This window comes from Oncorhynchus masou, chromosome 9 (assembly GCF_036934945.1).
Source record: "Oncorhynchus masou masou isolate Uvic2021 chromosome 9, UVic_Omas_1.1, whole genome shotgun sequence".
Classification (NCBI taxonomy): domain Eukaryota; kingdom Metazoa; phylum Chordata; class Actinopteri; order Salmoniformes; family Salmonidae; genus Oncorhynchus; species Oncorhynchus masou.
The window spans coordinates 6,023,260-6,045,803 of NC_088220.1; the positions used below are offsets into that span (position 1 = coordinate 6,023,260).

At 42.5% G+C, this 22,544-nt stretch overlaps 1 protein-coding gene across 2 annotated transcripts in view; it reads left to right on the forward strand.

Moving 5' to 3' along the window:
* The window catches only part of LOC135545450 (protocadherin-11 X-linked-like), a 36,216-nt gene extending 16,173 nt beyond the window's left edge, over positions 1–20,043 (forward strand). For both annotated transcript variants that reach the window (XM_064973070.1, XM_064973071.1), the window contains 2 exons: positions 11,606–14,092; positions 19,570–20,043. In XM_064973070.1, coding sequence (XP_064829142.1) covers positions 11,606–14,092; positions 19,570–19,653 — 2,571 coding nt within the window. In that variant the 3' untranslated portion in view covers positions 19,654–20,043. The remainder of the gene's footprint in view (positions 1–11,605; positions 14,093–19,569) is intronic.
* Positions 20,044–22,544: the final 2,501 nt, after the last annotated feature.

Here is a 22,544-nt window from a genome sequence, read left to right on the forward strand (position 1 = left end):
AGGACATTTCTAAGTGACCCCAAACTTTTGAACGGTAGTATGTACAGTATATATATATATATATATATTACCCTCTAACCCTACCCCCCGTCCCCTTAAGGACACAGTCTATTTTACAATGGGTTTATTTGGTTTGTTTTTAACTCCTGTCCTTCCTCTACCCTCAACTTCTCCCACCTATTTCAGTCCATCCGGTTTGATTTCAATTTGCCATATCTTTCAAACTATACTCTTTCACAAAAGTTCCTTAGTAACATTGGTTATCTTGTTGTTATTAGTCCCACCCTACAGCCCTATTCAACCCCTCCCATCTATCTCCTAACACCATCCATTTCGGATTTCTATTCAGATTTCTATTTGAACACTATACAGTCTTACAGTACCAGACACAGTTGAGTTCAATAGAGGCTTGTGCAAGCATTCCTAGAATAGCTAGAATAGCTAGAATAGCTGATGGCCTTTAATCTACCCCTTGGACTATCTTTGTATGGTCCTCAGAGATTTGTCTTGGAGCTCCACACAGAATAATGGTTTACTACCAATGTGTTCCTGTCATGTCCCTGACGTCCAGCTGAAACTGTTACCATCGTGTGTCATCACAGTGTTCCTGTCATGTCCCTGACGTCCAGCTGAAACTGTTACCATCGTGTGTCATCACAGTGTTCCTGTCATGCCCCTGACGTCCAGCTGAAACTGTTACCATCGTGTGTCATCACAGTGTTCCTGTCATGTCCCTGACGTCCAGCTGAAACTGTTACCATCGTGTGTCATCACAGTGTTCCTGTTATGTCCCTGACAGTGTTGTAGTACTCAAGTCTGGTCTCGAGACCACATATTGAGTGTCTCGGTCTTGTCTCGGTGTCGGATACATTTGTACTCGGTCTTGACTTGGTCTCGGGACGGTGAGAACTCTTAATTTCTTCCCAATTAGCCGAGACCAGCGGACTAAAAAAACAACTCATAATTATCAGCTTCCATTCAGTCAGCGCATAATACTGCTTCCCCAGGCCAAATGTCTAACACTCCTTTGTTGAAACATGAATATCGTCACGGTCTTTATATCTATTAATAAACACATGTTTGCGCATTCGCAAAACCTACAGGCCTTCAGCGAGTGACAGGTTCGTGATTCTGAAAGGACTGCAACCGTAATAATTATGTAGAGAAATCATGCACAAAGTAGCCTACACAATCGCAAAGCACGTGACATATATTCACATGTGTGGCTGCTCATATAGCCCATTTTCAGCAGAATATCATCTGCAGGCAGCAGGGTGTGCAACTCTCAGCTGGTTGTGGCATGGAGCAGCTCACATCGGTCGTCGGTAGGAAATATGTTTCACCTGTATGATAACTACCAGTAAATGCTAACTAAGGCTACAATGGGTATGCAAAAAATACAATAATAATAAAATAAAATACAATGGGTATGCAAACGAGGTATTGAAAACGTTTAGTCCGAAGTTTTGCTTAGTTGGCTATTTGTGATGCGCAAATGTCATCGTCAACTGTTTGCATCAGGGGCGTAGACATGGATGGGTAGACACAGGCACACCCACTGGGGAGCCAGGCCCTGACAGGCCCACCCAATCAGATTGATGTGTTTTAAGCATTGTTGTGGACTTAGACCATCAAGTTACATTACAAAACATAGGAAAACATGATTTTTCACTTTGCTGGGCGGGCCATTTGGGAACTTTTTGGCTAAATTTGAGTATACCCACTTCACAAGCTACCACTGCACCACTGCATAGGGCTGATGGAAAGACAGCAGTCACACAGCATGATGTTTAAAATACCACTACACCACTGCGTAGGGCTGATGGAAAGACAGCAGTCACACACAGCATGATGTTTAAAATACCACTACACCACTGCGTAGGGCTGATGGAAAGACAGCAGTCACACAGCATGATGTTTAAAATACCACTACACCACTGCGTAGGGCTGATGGAAAGACAGCAGTCACACACAGCATGATGTTTAAAATACCACTACACCACTGCGTAGGGCTGATGGAAAGATGCAACTATATAAGAGGTTATACAAATAGCTTGTATTTGACTCAGCGTTCCATATGACATACAGTTAGGCATTGTTGGCAGAATAGATGGATGCAGTTCAATGCATGGTTAATAAAATTCACCAACACATTTCTTGGTAGTCCCAAAAATATTGCTATCAGGGCAAAAATCACAGCTGGCCTGGTACATTGTTTTCTGCCTCCTTTCGGGATGCAGTGTTTTAGTTTCAATCACACATTATTTTGGACAAAAACGGACGAATGTAATTAAGGCGGGGAATGTCAAAACAATCAGACTAGCAAGGGCAATGATCACAAGTCAGTCGTAATGTGGCTAGTAGGCTAGCGTATCTATTTATGTAGCAAGCTAAAAACACTGAGCCTAACGTTAGCTAGCTAGCTAACTGCTAGGAGGATGTCATGTCATTGGAGGAGTGGATGAATGACTGAACTTTTTCCCTTCATATCGTTTTTCGGTGGCTATAGATGTAGGTGTCATTTGGTTAGCTAGCAAGTACTTGAACTATTCCGATTTCAGAGCACTCTCGTTTGAGTGGGCCAGAGCACAGAACAACTGATGAATTTACTAACACGCTAAATATGACAAAAATAAATGCTAGTTAGTAAAGCACACTTTAGATAACACAGCCAAACCAGCGACTAAAATGGTTAGAGCGAGGTGTTCTCTCAATTGTGGCTGGAAGTAGCTAGCTAGCAAGCTAGCCAACTTTAACCAGTTAGCTTGGGTGCTTGGTTGGAACAAGCATGTATTGGCAAGCGAGCTGCCAGAAGGGTGAGGAGGCTACAATTCCCCGCCATTTATTAATGCAATTTTGACGGCCAACGAGCTGAAAACGTTTGAGAGCGTTTATCTAATGTTCCTTTCTTAGATTTTTAGCTCATCTTGCTCTGGCTAGCATTAGTTGTTGATCTTGTTGTTGTTGATATGCATAACTGAGTTTGTCTGATCAATAGGACTGTAAAGTTCTCAAATGTAAGAGGACTGCTTTGGTGTTTACATATTTCATAATCCATAATCCATTCAGTTGTATTTTGTGGCCTTTGGCGAATCTATAATGATTGAAAGTCGTGTTCTTGCAACCGGTCTCACTTTGACTCTGTCTCGGTCTTGACTCGGTCTCGCCCACCCCTCCGGTCTCGGTCTTGACTAGGTTTCGCCCACCCCTCAGGTCTCGGTCTTGACTCGGTCTCGCCCACCCCTCCGGTCTCGGTCTTCACTTGTTCTCGCCCACCCCTCCAGTCTTGGTCTTGACTCGGTCTCGGCCCACCCCTCCAGTCTCGGGTCTTGACTCGGACTCTATTTGCTCTGGTCTTGGTCTTTAATCAATCTCGCTTTAGATGGTCTCGAATGCAACACTGGTCATGAAGCTGAAACTGCTACCGTTGTGTGTCATCACAGTGTTCATGTTATGTTCCTGACATCAAGCCAAAACTGCTACCATTCTGTATCATCACAGTAGGCCAGTTATGTCCCCTCAGCTGACAAACATGTAGGCTAGCTGGTATCAGAATGGACAGATTAGATATGACAGCCACTTTAATTCAAAACCAGGTTGGTCTGTCCTTTCACATATGAAATCAGCCATGCCACCATAATAATGAGTGTAGCAATCATCCATAGCAGCATAATTATGGGATTCTTAAATGGAATGTGTTCCATTAGCAGTGTCAGTGCTGGTACTGCTACGTCGTCTTGGAATGACGCAAAGATGTTCTACGAACATGTCCAGGGTCAGAGGGAAAGTAATACCGTCCATGTTCTCTGTTCAAAAGTAGGGCACTATATATAGGGAATAAATCCAAATCAAATCAAATCAAATTTATTGATATAGCCCTTTGTAAATCAGCTGATATCTCAAAGTGCTGTACAGAAACCCAGCCTAAAACCCCAAACAGCAAGCAATGCAGGTGTAGAAGCACGGTGGCTAAGAAAAACTCCCTAGAAAGGCCAAAACCTAGGAAGAAACCTAGAGAGGAACCAGGCTCTGAGGGGTGGCCAGTCCTCTTCTGGCTGTGCCGGGTGGAGATCATAACAGAACATGGTCAAGATGTTCAAATGTTCATAAATGACCAGCATGGTCCAATAATAATAAGGCAGAACAGTTGAAACTGGAGCAGCAGCACGGCCAGGTGGACTGGGGACAGCAAGGAGTCATCATGTCAGGTAGTCCTGAGGCATGGTCCTAGGGCTCAGGTCCTCCGAGAGAGAGAAAGAAAGAGAGAAAGAGAGAATTAGAGAGAGCACACTTAAATTCACACAGGACACCGAATAGGACAGGAGAAGTACTCCAGATATAACAAACTGACCCTAGCCCCCCAACACAAACTACTGCAGCATAAATACTGGAGGCTGAGACAGGAGGGGTCGGGAGATACTGTGGCCCCACCCGAGGACACCCCCGGACAGGGCCAAACAGGAAGGATATAACCCCACCCACTTTACCAAAGCACAGCTCCCACACCACTAGAGGGATATCTTCAACCACCAACTTACCATCCTGAGACAAGGCCTTGTATAGCCCACAAAGATCTCCATACAGGCAGGATATAGGGTGCCATTTGAGACATTGACATGTGAAGCAGTTCAGACTCAAGGGATGGAGGAATTGACTTTGGTTGTTTTGGGTTCTACCCTACTCCAAATGGTATTTTTCCCCAAGCATTTAAAGAGTTTTGCACCACACTGCAGGAAACCGAATCCTTCCTATTTTGAGTCATTTTCAGTATCTCTTATATCTTAACAGCATTTGTTGTGGGCGGGCTCTGTTGGCATCACCTTGTGCAGATCAATATCCTGCTATAGGAGAGCCAGATAAATTCAGTGTTGAGAGAAAAAGGAAGTCTTTATTTCAGTGGGTGGATTTGGTGCAACAACTCCTCTCTGTTTAGAAATTCTGTTCTGGGGATCAACATCTAACTTGTTTGCCTGGCTATTAGGAGCATATGGTAGAACCAGTAGGTTCTGACCGTCACAGAAAACAAAGAGAAATGTTGAAAATGTCTATTATTGTCTATTCATTTTACAGATGCCAGTTATGCCAGAATACTGTAATAGACACTAGGTGTTGGCATTTCATAATTGATTAATATTCTTCATTGTATGCTAAATTAGACAGTTCAATTATACTAATACCATTACTCAGAGAAAGTGATTTTGTTTATTAAGCAATATATGTTTTTTGAAAAAGGAAGGTATCAAAATTATTGGCACCCCTAAAGATTCTTGTAAATAAAATAAATACATGTTTTTTTAAATATGGATTAACGTTCTACTCTTTAAAATGAATCTCAGTTGAATAAACTTTAATGTGGCCTTCCATGGCTTCCTCTGCCACTAGGGTATAAAAATTGTGGTAGCATTCATGAAAAAATCTATTTGTTATCCATCACCATGGGTAAAGTCTACTCTGAAACAAAGACTAATATAAAGAATGATAGTAAAACACTTTGGAGTACCTTTAACTACATTTTGGGGAAAAAAGGCAAACTCATTAATTGAATCAGATGCCTCATTCATCTCAAACCCCACAGATATTGCCAAATCCTTTAATAGTTTTTTTAATGGCAAGATTAGCAAATTTAGGCATGACATGCCAGCAACAAACACCAAACCTACACATCTCAGTATAACTGACCAAATTTTGAAAGACAAGCATTGTAATTTTGAATTCCGTAAAGTGAGTTTGGAATGGTTGAACAAATTATTGTTGTCTATCAACAATGACCAGCCACATGGGTCAAACAACTTGGATGGAAAATTACTGAGGATGATGGAGGTTGGTATTGTCATTCCTATTTGCCATCTCTTTAATACAAGCATAAAAAAAGTGTGTTCCCTCAGGCCTGGAGGGAAGCAAAAGTCATTCCGATAGTAAAGCCCTCTTTACTGGCTCAAATAGCCAACCAATCAGCCTGCTACCAAACGTTAGTAAACGTTTGGAAAAAATAGTGTTTGACCAGATACAATGCTATTTTACAGTAAACAAATTCACAACAGCATGCTTATATGGAAGAACATTAAACAAGCACAGCACTTACACAAATTACTGATGATTTGCGGAGAGATTGTGGGAGCTGTTTTGCTAGACTTCAGTGCAGCTTTTGACGTTAGTCTGCTGCTGGAGCAATGTGTATGTAATGGATTTACACCCCCTGCTGTATTGTGGATTGATGGTTACCTGTCTAACAGAACACAGATGGTGTTCTTTAATGGTAACCTTTCTAACATAATCCACGTAGAATCAGGCATTCCCCAGGGCAGCTGTTTAGGCCCCTTACTTTTTTCATTCTTTACTAATGACCTGCCACTGGCTCTGTGTAAATCCCATGTGTCTATGTATTTGGATGACTCAACACTATGCAAGTCAGCTACTATAGCTAGTTAAATCACTGCAACACTTAACAAGGAGATGTAGTCAGTTTCAGAAAGGGTGGCAATACATAAGTTAGTCCTAAATATTTTTTTTAACTAAATGCATTGTATTTGGGACAAATCATTCAATTCACTCAACTAAATCTTGTAATGAATGATGTGGAAATTGAGCAAGTTGAGGAGCCTAAACTGCTTGGAGTAACCCTGGATTGTAAACTGTTATGTCAATCTCTCATGGCTCAATGTGGAGGAGAGATTGACTTCATCGCTACTTGTTTTTGTAAGAGGTGTTGACAAGCTGAATGCACCAAGCTGTCTGTTGAAACTACTAGCACACAGCTCGGACAAGACATGCCAGAACAGACTAAGGGAGATGCATAATATTAAATAAACCCAAGGCTACATGGAACTATTCCACATCAAGTAACAATTTGATTTTAAAACAGATAAAAATAAACCTTATAGAATGGCAAGGACTGTGAAGAGTCACACACACAGCTACAAACACATACACAGCTACAAACACACACAGCTTCAAACACACACAGGTACAAACACACACACACACACACACACACACACACACACACACACACACACACACACACACACACACACACACACACACACACACACACACACACACACACACACACACACACACACACACACACACACACACACACAGGTACAAACGCACTATACACACACACTATACATACACACCATACACAGACACTATACACACACACTATACACACACACTATACACACACACTATACAAACACACTATGCACAGACACTATACACACACTATACATCCACACTATACACACACACTATACATACACACTATGCACAGACACTATACACACACTATACATCCACACTATACACACACACGCACGTACACCTGGCTGGTGTTGTAGTGGAGTAGTGGCCTGAGGGAACACACTTAATGTATTGTAAAGTCTGTTGTAAAATGTATTTTAATGTTACATTTTTTTATTATGTCGTATAATGTTGCCTTACATTTTGCTGGACACCAAGAAGAGTAGCTGCTGCCTTTGCAGGAACTAATGAGGATCCGTAATAAACCCCAGGAAGAGTAGCTGCTGCCTTGGCAGGAACTAATGGGGATCCATAATATTCCCCAGGAAGAGTAGCTGCTGCCTTGGCAGGAACTAATGGGGATCCATAATAAACCCCAGGAAGAGTAGCTGCTGCCTTGGCAGGAACTAATGGGGATCCATAATAAACCCCAGGAAGAGTAGCTGCTGCCTTGGCAGGAACTAATGGGGACCCATAATAAACCCCAGGAAGAGTAGCTGCTGCCTTTGGCAAAAACTAATGAGGATCCAGAATAAACCCCAGGAAGAGTAGCTGCTGCCTTGGCAGGAACTAATGGGAATCCATAATAAACCCCAGGAAGAGTAGCTGCTGCCTTGGCAGGAATTAATGGGGATCCATAATAAACCCCAGGAAGAGTAGCTGCTGCCTTGGCAGGAACTAATGGGGATCCATAATAAACCCCAGGAAGAGTAGCTGCTGCCTTGGCAGGAACTAATGGGGATCCATAATAAACCCCAGGAAGAGTAGCTGCTGCCTTTGGCAGGAACTAATGGGGATCCATAATAAACCCCAGGAAGAGTAGCTGCTGCCTTTGGCAGGAACTAATGGGGATCCTTAATAAACCCCAGGTAAAGTGGAATCTGCCTTGACAGGAACTAATGTGGATCCATTCCTGGGTAGCCTAGTGGTTAGAGTGTTGGACTAGTAACCAAAAGGTTGCAAGCTCTAATCCCTGAGCTGACAAAGTACAAATCTGTCGTTCTGCTCCTAAACAGGCAGTTAACCCACTGTTCCTAGGTCGTCATTGAAAATAGGAATTTGTTGCTAACTGACTTGCCTAGTTAAATAAATGTTTAAGTTGTTTTGTATTTGTATTATTTCTACAATATTGTTTTGCTAATGTTTATCAAGGATGTCAATAATTTTGGAGGTGACTGTAGATGTATGGTCCATATAGATGCGTGATCCACAATGGTAGATGAATGCTTCATCAACAGCGTTTAGGAGGTCAGTCTGGGTGACGATGAAGGAACCACTCTCTTATAAACAGTACAGTTATGTATTTTATTTATAGGTTATTGTCACTCCCACCTTAGGGCCAGTGATTCATATTCTTGCTTAACCTTTTCTACAGTAAGTATACATGCCCTAGATGTTATCACAATCCATCAGCCTAATTTGAATTCACTCAAGTAAAAATAAACAGCCATTATAGATAGTTAGCCACAGCTCTCTGAAACTGATTGAAATGCTCTAAATGTTATGTTGTCTAACGTGAAAATGAGACAGAGGTGGTGAAAAACCTTGTCTGGCTCATAAATCAAATTAGGAGCAGCTGTGACATCGACTGGATGGAAGCACTGAGCCAAAGTCCCAGAAAATAAAGTTTATAATAAGATTTAACAACCATATTGTACGAAGGGCCACTGTATTCCAACAGTGAAATCACTCCGAAATCACACTCATTCATTTTATTGAAAAGTTTCGCCCACAGTTATTTTAATGTCGGCTTGGTCAATGGTCAAATAGTTAGTCAGAAAACTCATGTATAGTTTTTAGTAATTAGTAAATTTATGTTCAAGAACTACTCCATGAATATACATCTTCTACGAGATCTAATTTTCGACTGGAACTCGTCTTCTTTTAGAACTCATCTTCTATTAGAATTCATCTTCCACTAGAACTCATCTTCTATTAGAACACATCTTCTACTATAACTCATCTTCTACTAGAACTCATCTTCTACAGAACTCATCTTCTACTAGAACTCATCTTCTACTATAACTCATCTTCTACTAGAACTCATCTGATACAGAACTCATCTTCTACTAGAACTCATCTTCTATTTGAACTCATCTTTTACTAGAACTCATCTTCTACTAGAACTAATCTTCTATTAGAACTCATCTTCTATTAGAACTCATCTTTTACTAGAACACATCTTCTACTAGAACAAATCTTCTACTAGAACTCATCTTCTACGAGAACTCATCTTCTACTAGAACTCATCTTCTACAGAACTCATCTTCTACTAGAACTCATCTTCCACTAGACCTCATCTTCTACTAGAACACATCTTCTACTAGAACTCATCTTCTACGAGAACACAACTTCTACTAGAACACATCTTCTACTAGAACCCATCTTCTACTAGAACACATCTTCTACTAGAACTAATCTTCTACTAGAATTCATCTTCTACTAGAACTCATCTTCTACTAGAACTCATCTTCTTCAGAACTCATCTTCGACTAGAACTCATCTTCTATTAGAACTCATCTTCTATTAGAACTCATCTTCTACTAGAACTCATCTTCTACAGAACTCATCTTCTACTAGAACACATCTTCTACTAGAACTCATCTTCTACTAGCACACATCTTCTACTAGAACTTATCTTCTACAGAACTCATCTTCTACTAGAACACATCTTCTACTAGAACTCATCTTCTACTAGAACTCATCTTCTATGAGAACTCATCTTCTATTAGAACTCATCTTCTATTAGAACTCATCTTTTACTAGAACACATCTTCTACTAGAAAAAATCTTCTACTAGAACTCATTGTTATTGGATGGTCATTGTTCTTGCTCTCCAGTCTTTTGTTGAATTATGTCTCAGACTGTAGAAAGAATTGATGTATGTCAAGTCTCGATAAAGTGACCGTCCTCATTCAGGCAGTGCTGCTTTGGTTTCTGGAGGGACTTCTGTCACTTGGCAGTGGTTCAGACTGTGAAACCTCAGCACCAACAACAACCATGTACAACATGTCTATGCTGCAGCTACCATGCATAGTATTGGCCTTCCGCCCTCTACCATGGTCCTTACTATATTGTTACAGGAAGGATACTGGTTCTAAATCCACTGGGTTGTCAAGTGAACACATTTGTTCTAAATTGTACCGTTCACAGTCAGAATGTATGTATCTTCATCTCGTTTCATTGCTGTGCCTAGACAGAGTAATCTCTTACAACATTATGTGCAGCATGAAGCTTATCTCTTTAAAGACAATGCTTTTTCTTGTTTTAGCATGAAACTGCTTCTGACTGAAAGACCTTCAAAGACCCTCTTTGTTTCTTAAAATGCATGTGTCTCATTTAGGTTCTTAGATTTCTCTCTCCCCCTTTCCCTCTCTCTCTCTACCTCCCATTTCACCTCCCTCTCTCCACCTCTCTCTCCCTCTCCACCTCCCTCTCCACCTCCCTCACCACCTCCCTCTCCACCTCTCTCTCCCTCTCCACCACCCTCACCACCTCCCTCTCCCTCTCCACCTCCCTCTCCCTCTCCGTCTCTAAATCAAAACGATTGCAAATATGCCAGGACCCATCTTTACCACATAGCTGATCTGTAATCATAAATAATAGTGCTACATTTTTTGGGGGGGGAAGGCAATTACTTTGAACAGTCAGAGTCAGTTTCTCATGGGGATTACATGCATTTGTTTTCATTTTCATGAGGCTTTACTATGGCCTACTGGTTTAGCACCCCTTGGGTGAAAGTCTGTTTAATGTGGAGTCTCTACTGTCCCTTCTAATACATAAAGCTTATCTCTGTGGCTTCACTTTCAACTGTCTCTCTCACATATGAACTTGACATTTTGTGAGCTGTCTCCTCTATTCCAAAGTAGACGCAAGATAGTGAAGATAAAATTGAATCAAATTTGTGTCAAAGCAGTTCCACTGCGGGAGGCAGGGGGGCTAAAACATTATACGATATGTGCAGATTCCCTCTTTCAGTTTCCTGTTTATAACATAAAGAAGAGCTAAACGTTTTGGGTTATGGATATAACGGTTTACCATCGCTCTCAGCATCCCAACCGTATTTCGGTAATAAGTAGATCTTTTCCTCTGGATTTAATCTTAAAGAAAATATTTTGAGATCATTATAGAACTTTCACAACAGTGTTTTTCTACAATGAGAACAAACATCCCGTTGAAGCTAAAAACAAACTACATTTTATTTGTGTTAATTCTGGACAATGAAACCAGGCGTGTGAGTCTAGTGACAGTTTACAGGACAACTTGTAGGCTATAGCACTGTATAACATGTCATATAAGAACATATGACTGAAACTCACTAATTATCTGTGTTTTCATTATCTCCCTGTCTCTACAGAGTGTGAGTGAGTTTGGCCTGGACATCATTGAGACCCCAGAGGGAGACAGATGGCCTCAGCTGATCGTCCAGCAGAGCCTGGACCGCGAGCAGAAGGACACCTTCGTCATGAAGATCAAGGTGGAGGACGGAGGAACGCCACCCAAGTCCAGCACGGCCATCCTCCAGGTTACCATCTCCGACGTCAACGACAATCGACCGGTCTTCAAGGACAGTGAGGTGGAGGTGAACATCCCCGAGAACGCCCCCATAGGAACCTCCGTCACCCAACTCCACGCCACAGACGCAGACCTCGGCTCCAACGCCCAGATCCACTTCTCCTTCTCTAATCAGATCTCCTCTTCCACCAAGAGGCATTTTTCCATCGACAGCACCACCGGGCTGATCACTGTCAAGCAGCCCTTAGACCGGGAGGCCACTCCAGTCCACAAACTCATTGTCCTTGCCAGCGATGGCAGCTCCACCCCCTCCAGAGCTGCTGTTATCGTCAACGTAATGGACATTAATGACAATGTTCCGTCCATAGACACTCGGTACATAATGAACCTTGTAAATGGAACTGTTCTACTGTCGGAGAACGCACCTCTCAACACAAAAATAGCCCTAATTACAGTGACGGACAAGGACTCTGATCTCAACGGAAAAGTGACTTGTTATACTGACCACGATGTTCCTTTCAGGTTAAAGCCCGTCTTTAATGACCAGTTCCTGCTGGAGACTGCGGCCCCCCTAGATTACGAAACAACCAGGGAATATGCAATTAAGATAGTGGCGTCGGATTCTGGGAAGCCTCCTTTGAACACTTCAGCGATGGTTTTAATTAAAATTAAGGATGAGAATGACAACGCTCCCATCTTCCCTCAGCCTGAGATTCTGCTGTCCATACCAGAAAACAATGATCCATCCACGCAGCTCATAAAGATCAGTGCCATGGATGCAGACAGTGGACATAATGCAGAGATTATTTATTCTCTTGGCCCTGACGCTCCTGATGGTTTTAACATAGATAGACGGTCAGGAATCCTCTCCGTTGGAAAACGCCTGGACAGAGAGAAGCAGGAGAAGTATTCGTTCACTGTGATGGCGAGGGACAATGGGTCTACTTCCCTGCAGAGCAATGTCACAGTGAGGTTAATAGTGCAGGACCTCAACGACAACAGCCCAGCTTTCACCCATCCTGAGTATAACTTCTACGTGCCTGAGAACCTGCCTCTGTACGGGACCGTGGGTCTGATCACCGTCACAGATTCTGACGCAGGTGACAACTCCGTCATAACACTGTCCATCTTGAACGGGAAAGAAAATTTCATTATTGATCCCCAGACCGGTGTGATCAAACCCAACATCACATTTGATAGAGAGCTGCAAAGCTCATACACTTTTATGGTGAAGGCTATAGACGGAGGGCAACCACCCAGCACTTCATACGCCAAGGTCACCATAAACGTTGTGGATGTCAATGACAATCGACCCGTTTTTGTTATCCCCTCATCCAACTACTCTTACGATCTGGTCCAGTCTACCACCAGCCCTGGGTCTGTGGTCACCAGGGTGTTCGCGATAGACAATGACACTGGCATGAATGCTGAGCTGCAGTACAGTTTCATTGGGGGATCACCAAGAGGGCTGTTTTCCATAGACAAAACAACTGGTAATATAACTCTGCAGGAGAAGATAGTCTCAGCCGATCAGGGTTTACACAGGCTAGTGGTGAAAGTCAAAGACCTGGGCCAGCCAGAGTCCTTACACGCAATCGCCCTCATTCACCTGTTCATTAATGAGACTGTATCCAACGCTACGTTCATTCAAGAGCAGCTACGTAAGAGCTTGGAGACTCCATTGGACCGTAACGTGGGAGACAGTGAGGTCACACCCCAAGCCAACGGATACGTGATTGTTGTCATCGCAATTATAGCTGGGACTATGACAGTCATCTTAGTCATCTTCGTGACGGCCTTGGTGCGCTGCCGTCAGACGCCCAGGCACAAAGTGGTGCAGAAGGGCAAGCAGAGCGGCGAGTGGGTGTCGCCCAACCAGGAGAACCGTCAAATCAAAAAGAAAAAGAAGAAAAAGAAGAGATCCCCTAAGAGCCTCCTCTTGAACTTTGTCAGCATAGAAGAATCCAAGCCTGATGATCCCGGCCAGGAGCACATTAATGGAACCCTGGACCTGCCTGTGGAGTTAGATGAGCAGACCATGGGGAAATATAACTGGGCCACTACTCCGACCACCTTCAAACCTGACAGCCCAGACTTAGCCAAGCATTACAAGTCTGCATCCCCCCAGCCAACCTTCCAAATCAAACCAGAGACCCCGATGGCGCCCAATAAACACCACGTGATTCAGGAGCTCCCGCTAGACAACACGTTTGTGGTGGGCTGTGACTCGCACTCCAAGTGCTCCTCCACCAGCTCAGACCCGTACTCGGTCTCAGAGTGCAGCTGTCAGGGGGGATTCAAGACTCCTGGGCAAATCCACACCAGACAGGTAATTCATAACTTATTTTCTAAAGCTACCTATTGTTCCCACTCCCACTCCCCGTATCACTGTCCCTTTGTTGATAAGATGGAGGGTGATGGGTGGCAGTGGGAGGGAGCCAGGAGAATGAACCACACAAAAAGTCACATGTGCATTAATGTCATCAGCGTTGAATATTGAGGAAAAATTACCTCAGAGAGGAAGGAGAGAAATGAAGTATGGCCAAGAAACCTCGTTCAAATTAAATCTATCTTTACTTCTTGAAAAAGACAGATTGTACCTCCTTTTGCTATCTTGTATTATATGTTTGTAAAAACCCTTTAACCTTGTTTGGGTTAATGTTCCACGTTAAAGTATAATGGGGGCAGTGGAATGGTCGGAACTAGTCTTAAATTAGAATCTTAAGTGAGAAAGGCTGGTGGAAGAGTAATAGCATGCTTGAGAATCGAGTCGGCCACGCTACTAATTGAACTCTGCCCAGGTGTATTTGCTGAGGACCAACGGATTAAAGCAGCGCTAAGCTTTTTTGATTGACACACCTGGAAAAAAAAACTAGCATGTCTGACAGACAGAGGAAAACCAAACATAGAGTGTTTGATTTGGGTTCAATCAGCTGTTCACTTTCCCCTGAAATAGTAGGAAACGTATCCCCCAAGAGTTTCCACTACAGAATAATAAGACCTCATTAAATAATCCCAGATTTCCGTTGCGTGCTGGAGATATTAAGTGGTGTCTTGACTATGGAGGCTCTGAAGGCTTTGTCAGCATGAGGAGTAGAGCAAAGCAAAAAAAACTTTTGAATGCTAGTGTCTGGTCTGAGGCTTATGATTCCCTAAGAGATATGCCAAATGCGAAGTGCCCTAATAAATAAATGCAGGCCAGGGAGGTGAGGAGAGGTGGTCTTGCTGAGGGCAGACAAAATGGCAGAGGAGAGCAGAGCAGGGCAGAGCAGAGCGGGGCAGAGCAGTGCGGGGCAGAGCAGAGCGGGGCAGAGCAGAGCGGGGCAGAGCGGGGCAGGGCAGAGCAGAGCAGGGCAGGGCAGGGCAGGGCAGGGCAGAGCAGAGCAGAGCAGAGCAGGGCAGAGCAGGGCAGGGCAGAGGAGAGCAGGGCAGAGCAGGACAGAGGAGAGCAGAGCAGGGCAGGGCAGAGCAGAGCAGAGCAGAGCAGGGCAGAGCAGGGCAGGGCAGGGCAGGGCAGGGCAGAGCAGAGCAGAGCAGGGCAGAGCAGAGCAGAGCAGAGCGGGTCGGAGCTCTATGGAATGGAGACAGTTTGGTGGGTAAATAAGATCAAGGTAAAGATTGAGGCTTGGGACCAATAGAAAGAGGAGATAGCTAGAAAGGGTCTTGGGACCAATAGAAAGAGAAGGTAGATAGACGAGGGCTTAGGACCAATCGGAGGAGGGGGTAGCTAGATAGAGTCAGTAAAAGATGGTTGCTGAGCCCATTTAACCAATTCATTAGAATCTGTAATGACTTAGCTTGCCGGGATCTCTTTTTTAAAGCAGGTGATTGGTGTTGTAATATAGGTCAGGGTTCGTCATTGGTAGTCGTTATGGTGTGGTAGAGAGACAGAATTAATATAGGTCAGGGTTCATCATTGGTAGTCGTTAATATACATTCATTAATTTATTAATTCATTAATTCAGTATTAATGGTCATAGCATGGGATTCTTTCATACAGTACGATACATTTGATTATAAATGCGGGGATTAGTTTGTAGGTTGTTTTTTTTTTGTCTTTTGTTTTTTGTTTTTCATGATTTTTGTTCACATCTAAAATAACACATCCTGGTGCAGTTTTATCATACATCTTTTATGGATTTTATTTGTTGCAGGGTAACATTCTTGAATTTTGTACTTGTCAATCTTCATAGAATTGTACTAATTTTTGGGGGGGGAGGGGGGTTTGCCTTGTTGCCCTCATTGTGGCCTCTTGAAGCTTTTCCATCCTTTTGAAATCTGTTGTTGCATAGTTCTTACAGATTACTGTCTATCATTTTCAATCCCTTGTAGCATAGTTCTTACAAATGAGTTGTGTACATGGTAATTTAAAGAGACACCCACACAAAGCAGATATTCTTTTCCCTCTCACCAATCTTTTATTTAATACCCATTTAAAAGCAACACTGCCCATGGTACATTATCCGTAAGCCTACTTGCAGAGCCAGTACAGGAACATATGCTTCCCTTTATGTTTGTAATGCTCCCTGTCAAGTTGTCAGAATGGCTTTGTACTCATACTGGTTATGTCCTACACTAAAAGACCCCCTGAAATACACACAAATATTTATCCAATGTTTTGGTAAAAAAAATTATGATAAATTCTGATTTAAAAAAAAAATGTATTTTTTTTGGGGGGGTGGGGGGCAGTATTAATGGTGTATTTCATATATTCCTGATGTTTTTCATCAGTGAGAAATACTTCTCCTTTAAGCTAATCTGAATGAATTCATGATTAAATCACCATTCTCCTCCGTCCTTGTAATGTGCCGAATCAGCTGTTCAATCATTATATTTTATCTAGTGTAGGGTTTGTTAATCTGGGTTTGCTAATCTGAAAAAGGCTTTGCGAGTTGAATTGAATCAATATCTGTATCTTGTGGGGTAATTATTGGTCAGGCATTTTGAGTTTAATCACTTTTTTGTTTTTTATGTAATTATTGGTCATAATATTTGGTCAGATTCTGTCAAACACATGCTTTTGGTCTAAAGTGGGACAGTGTTGTTCAACCTGAAAGACCAGCACCACCTTAGAGATGTCAGGATGATCTATTATCTCTATTGTAATCTCCTGTCACCTGGAGCGTTTGAAAAGTAGGGCCTCCCTGTTGGCATTAGATATGACAGTGAAGTGTGCTTATTCAAAGCCTACACGTGAAATATATCAGGCTTTGGTGAGAATCTAGAGCTCAAAAGGCTAATTAAATGCATTAAAGGGTTAATCACTCATAATACAATATGATTAAAATCTCTGTAATTAGGTTTCGGGGGAGAATAATAGATAAAAAAAGGAAGGAAGTCAATGTCCTTTAGGATTGTTAAGATTATATCAGGTATACCTGTGTTGTTATGTGTTAATAACATTTAGACTACGTTACCCAGCAGGCTATGCGCGGGAGGGGGGGGGGGGGGGGGTTGCCTTGCATGGCTCAATAAGGAGTTTTTTTAGCTGAAGTATATGTTCATTAAAAGTAGTTTAACCTACGCCCCGGTTTGTCATTATACAAGGAACAAACATAACAATACCTAAATATCATTGGCAGTTACTAGGTTTTTAATATTATTGGACCTCTGACAGCCAATGACTGACAATACTGGCTTCAACTTCCTAGTTTTTGACTTGTCTGTAAACTCTCGCTCCAATAGATTCCTCTTTGAACGTTGATACAGTTCAGATACATTCTCTAATGCTCCACCGGAATATTAACATTCATGTTTTTCTTTATCTCGTAAAATGAACATGTTTTATAGAGTGTGGAATTCACAACTGTGATCCGGTCAAGTCAGCCTGGCCTTAACAAAAGCAGCATATGGGAAGTAGACATCGCTCAATCTCCCTGAGCATAAACCTGTAATACAAAAAGTCCAAAATACAGGATAAAGCAGATTGTGATGTTTTTATTTGTTCATGAAAGTGAAAGACAGTGATTTTACGTGCCTCTTCCATTGACCTTTTACCTAAAGCAGCTAGAGGATAAAGGATATAACAGCACACATTGAATCCTAATAGGAGACACAGGAGACTTACAGATGAAGGTCAGATGAATGTTTAAGGGGACTTACAGATGTAGGCGCTAAAGAGGGAAGCTTGTCAAAAAAGACTTCAGAGACGACATATTTATGACACCATATGGTATCTTAATATCCTAAGAGCTTTGTTTGGTAGGATCTGCTCAGTGCACCAGGGCCTCTTTTCCTCTCTCCCTAGCTTCCCTTCTCTCTTTTATTCCCTCCCTCATATCTGCCTTCCTTTTCTTTTATCTCTGTCTATCTCCCTGTTCCCAGCCGGTAGATTTAGAGGTCAATCCCCTCCCGGTGACATGAGGGAAACCTCTGTCTCCATCTGTGCTTTAGTTGTGGCAGATCAAGTGAGCAACCTCCCTGGCTGGCTGAGTGATCTCAGACACGGGCATGAATATGCAACAGCAAAGAGGCCAATATGCTCTTTTGTTTGTCCCATATTCCACAGGGCCATAGTGCATACCAGGTCAGTTGTTGATGTCAGACCAAACCCTCCTGTGGTTTGTGTGTTTTCTTAGCTAGCAGAGCCATTAACATATTCATACTTAACATACTGTACATAGATATTACCATTTGACATGATCTCAGAACATGAACATTTGAAAGGACGGCAGATGTGATTATGCTGTTGTTGTAATTTACAATATATTACCTAAAACAATCACTCTAGCTAAGTGTTATAGCCAACCCTTACAAGAAAATCCAGATGATATAGCACATGTAGAAAATCACATGATTTGACATGTAGAAAATCACATGATTTGACATGTAGAAAAACCACATTATATAGCACATGTAGAAAATCACATGATTTGACATGTAGACAATCACATGATTTGACATGTAGAAAAACCACATGATATAGCACATGTAGAAAATCACATGATTTGACATTCTAGAAAAATCACATTATTTGACATGTTTTTTTTTGGGGGGGGGAATGTGTCGTTTTATGTTTACCCATGTTTATGTACATGTTGTCACGTAGAGAATAACATAAACTTATTTTTGGAACTTGTGTGTTTAAAAAAAAAATGTATTCATGGTTTTTTTCTATAAGGGTAGGGTTGTGATGGAAAATTCTAACCAAGCTGCTGTAATGACTTGTGATGCCAGTAGACAGTAGATGAGGGGTGGGCGGACGGGCGGGATGGGGGGGTCTGTTGTATCACCTCTTACCAGCTGATTTAGGCGTTTGCCTCTATAACCAATATGCATAATGTAGGTAGGCCTAATGTAAGCAGCAGCTCAAGGTCAGATTCAACATGATGATTCAGATATCGACAGATGTGTCTGTTATAGTTTTGGCGCAGACCTCGTGAATGTCAAGACCTGTACCTATCAGAAGGTACCTACTGAAGAGTGCCAGAGTAAGGACTACAGTACGAGAGACAAAATGCCGTTTTCAGGGTTAAAACGAAGTGTTGCAGTAGGGTGGTGGATGTAATTATACATTTGGAGTTAAATCTATTGGAGAGAATTGCATGCTCTGATGATCACAGTAAAATGCACACGTTTATGCTCTCATGTAGTATTCTTCAAGGACTTCATCTGGCGAGGAAATCATACCTGATTGTCAGCTGTACCTTGAAGAATGCTTTTTGAATACAAAATGATCTAGAGATTTTTGTATTCACTGTTCCGAGTGTAATAGAGTTTAACAGCCTACTACAGATTAGATTTCTAAGAGCTGGATTATATTGTAACTTCAATCTCCCTATATCTGTCTGTCTCTCTATATTACAGGAGACGGCACTGAACCCACCACTCTATGACACACTCTGTGGCTCAGGTACAAGTCGCTGCCACAGGATAAAAATCAATCTCTAGCTGCCAGTACCTAGAGAGAGAAAGAGAGAGGGAGAGAGAGAGAGGGAGAGGGAGGAAGGCACAGACGAAGAGGTGAATCTCATACTATGCAGTCTCCACAGTCTACAAAAACACCAACCAACAAAAAAAGGAACATGTTAATTTCCTTTATTTAATTTTTTGTTTGCCGATAAAGAAAAAAAGTAGAACTTGAATAATTTTCACAGAAATTAAGACACATTGTTGCCTGCCTGAAACTTGACAAAAACTCTCCTTGTGAATCCTGTAGGAGGTTTGAAATACATTATCGAAAGCCACCATTTACAGTATCTCTTATTATATCTATCTCCTAGATGATGACTCACGATATAACCCACCCCCATGTATAAAAACCATACAGTACAAATACAATGAATATTTCTTCTGTACTTTATTCTGTTACCTATATATGTTTATGTGTATTTATTTATATTTATCACATAGTTGACTATGTTTATATTTATTGATTATGTTGGACTACAGTTTACATACCTGATGTCTGTTGTTATTTGTTTTTTTTCCCTTGTTTGACTAACGTTTACATACCTGGTGTCTGTTGTTATTTGTTTTTTTTCCCTTGTTTGACTAACGTTTACATACCTGGTGTCTGTTGTTATTTGTTTTTTTTCCTTGCTTTTTAATCAATTTAATTTGCTATTTTTGGGCTTGCTTGTGGATATACTGACTGGCTATGTGTTATGCTGCAAGCTAGACCTACTGCTAATGGGCCTACTGCTAATGGGACTACTGCTAATGGGACTACTGCTAATGGGCCTACTACTAATGGGCCTACTACTAATGGGCCTACTGCTAATGGGCCTACTACTAATGGGCCTACTGCTAATGGGCCTACTGCTAATGGGCCTACTACTAATGGGTCTACTGCGGATGTGTCTACTACTAATGGGTCTACTGCTAATGGGTCTACTACTAATGGGTCTACTACTAATGGGTCTACTGCGGATGTGTCTACTACTAATGGGTCTACTGCTAATGGGTCTACTACTAATGGGTCTACTACTAATGGGCCTACTACTAATGGGTCTACTACTAATGGGTCTACTGCGGATGTGTCTACTAACAATGGGTCTACTGCTAATGGGTCTACTACTAATGGGCCTACTGCTAATGGGCCTACTACTAATGGGCCTACTGCTAATGGGCCTACTGCTAATGGGCCTACTACTAATGGGTCTACTACTAATGGGTCTACTACTAATGGGTCTACTACTAATGGGTCTATTGTGGATGGGTCTACTACTAATGGGTCTACTGCTAATGGCCCTAATACTAATGGGCCTACTACTAATGGGCCTACTGATAATGGGCCTACTACTAATGGGCCTACTACTAATGGGACTACTTCTAATGGGCCTACTGCTAATGGCCCTAATACTAATGGGCCTACTGCTAATGGGTCTACTGCTAATGGGCCTACTGCTAATGGCCCTAATACTAATGGCCCTAATACTAATGGGCCTACTACTAATGGGTCTACTACTAATGGGTCTACTGCTAATGGGTCTACTACTAATGGGTCTACTGCGGATGGGTCTACTACTAATGGGTCTATTGCGGATGGGACTACATATACGACTGTTCTTCCCATGTCACCATGTACCTTTATGTCAATGATCGCCTCGTATAGTCCCCATACACTTACAGTGCCAGTGTTAGTAGTGAAGAGTGTGGCTGGTGTTAATATACATGGCCCACTGGACTGGAACACCACAGCTGGTGTTAGTAGTGAAGAGTGTGGCTGGTGTTAATATACATGGCCCACTGGGCTGGAACACCACAGCTGGTGTTAGTAGTGAAGAGTGTGGCTGGTGTTAATATACATGGCCCACTGGACTGGAACACCACAGCTGGTGTTAGTAGTGAAGAGTGTGGCTGGTGTTAATATACATGGCCCACTGGGCTGGAACACCACAGCTGGTGTTAGTAGTGAAGAGTGTGGCTGGTGTTAATATACATGGCCCACTGGACTGGAACACCACAGCTGGTGTTAGTAGTGAAGAGTGTGGCTGGTGTTAATATACATGGCCCACTGGACTGGAACACCACAGCTGGTGTTAGTAGTGAAGAGTGTGGCTGGCGTTAATATACATGGCCCACTGGACTGGAACACCACAGCTGGTGTTAGTAGTGAAGAGTGTGGCTGGCGTTAATATACATGGCCCACTTGGCTGGAACACCACAGCTGGTGTTAGTAGTGAAGAGTGTGGCTGGTGTTAATATACATGGCCCACTGGACTGGAACACCACAGCTGGTGTTAGTAGTGAAGAGTGTGGCTGGTGTTAATATTCATGGCCCACTGGACTGGAACACCACAGCTGGTGTTAGTAGTGAAGAGTGTGGCTGGCGTTAATATACATGGCCCACTGGACTGGAACACCACAGCTGGTGTTAGTAGTGAAGAGTGTGGCTGGTGTTAATATACATGGCCCACTGGACTGGAACACCACAGCTGGTGTTAGTAGTGAAGAGTGTGGCTGGTGTTAATATACATGGCCCACTGGACTGGAACACCACAGCTGGTGTTAATAGTGAAGACTGTGGCTGGTGTTAATATACATGGCCCACTGGACTGGAACACCACAGCTGGTGTTAGTAGTGAAGAGTGTGGCTGGTGTTAATATACATGGCCCACTGGACTGGAACACCACAGCTGGTGTTAGTAGTGAAGAGTGTGGCTGGTGTTAATATACATGGCCCACTGGACTGGAACACCACAGCTGGTGTTAGTAGTGAAGAGTGTGGCTGGTGTTAATATACATGGCCCACTGGACTGGAACACCACAGCTGGTGTTAGTAGTGAAGAGTGTGGCTGGTGTTAATATACATGGCCCACTGGACTGGAACACCACAG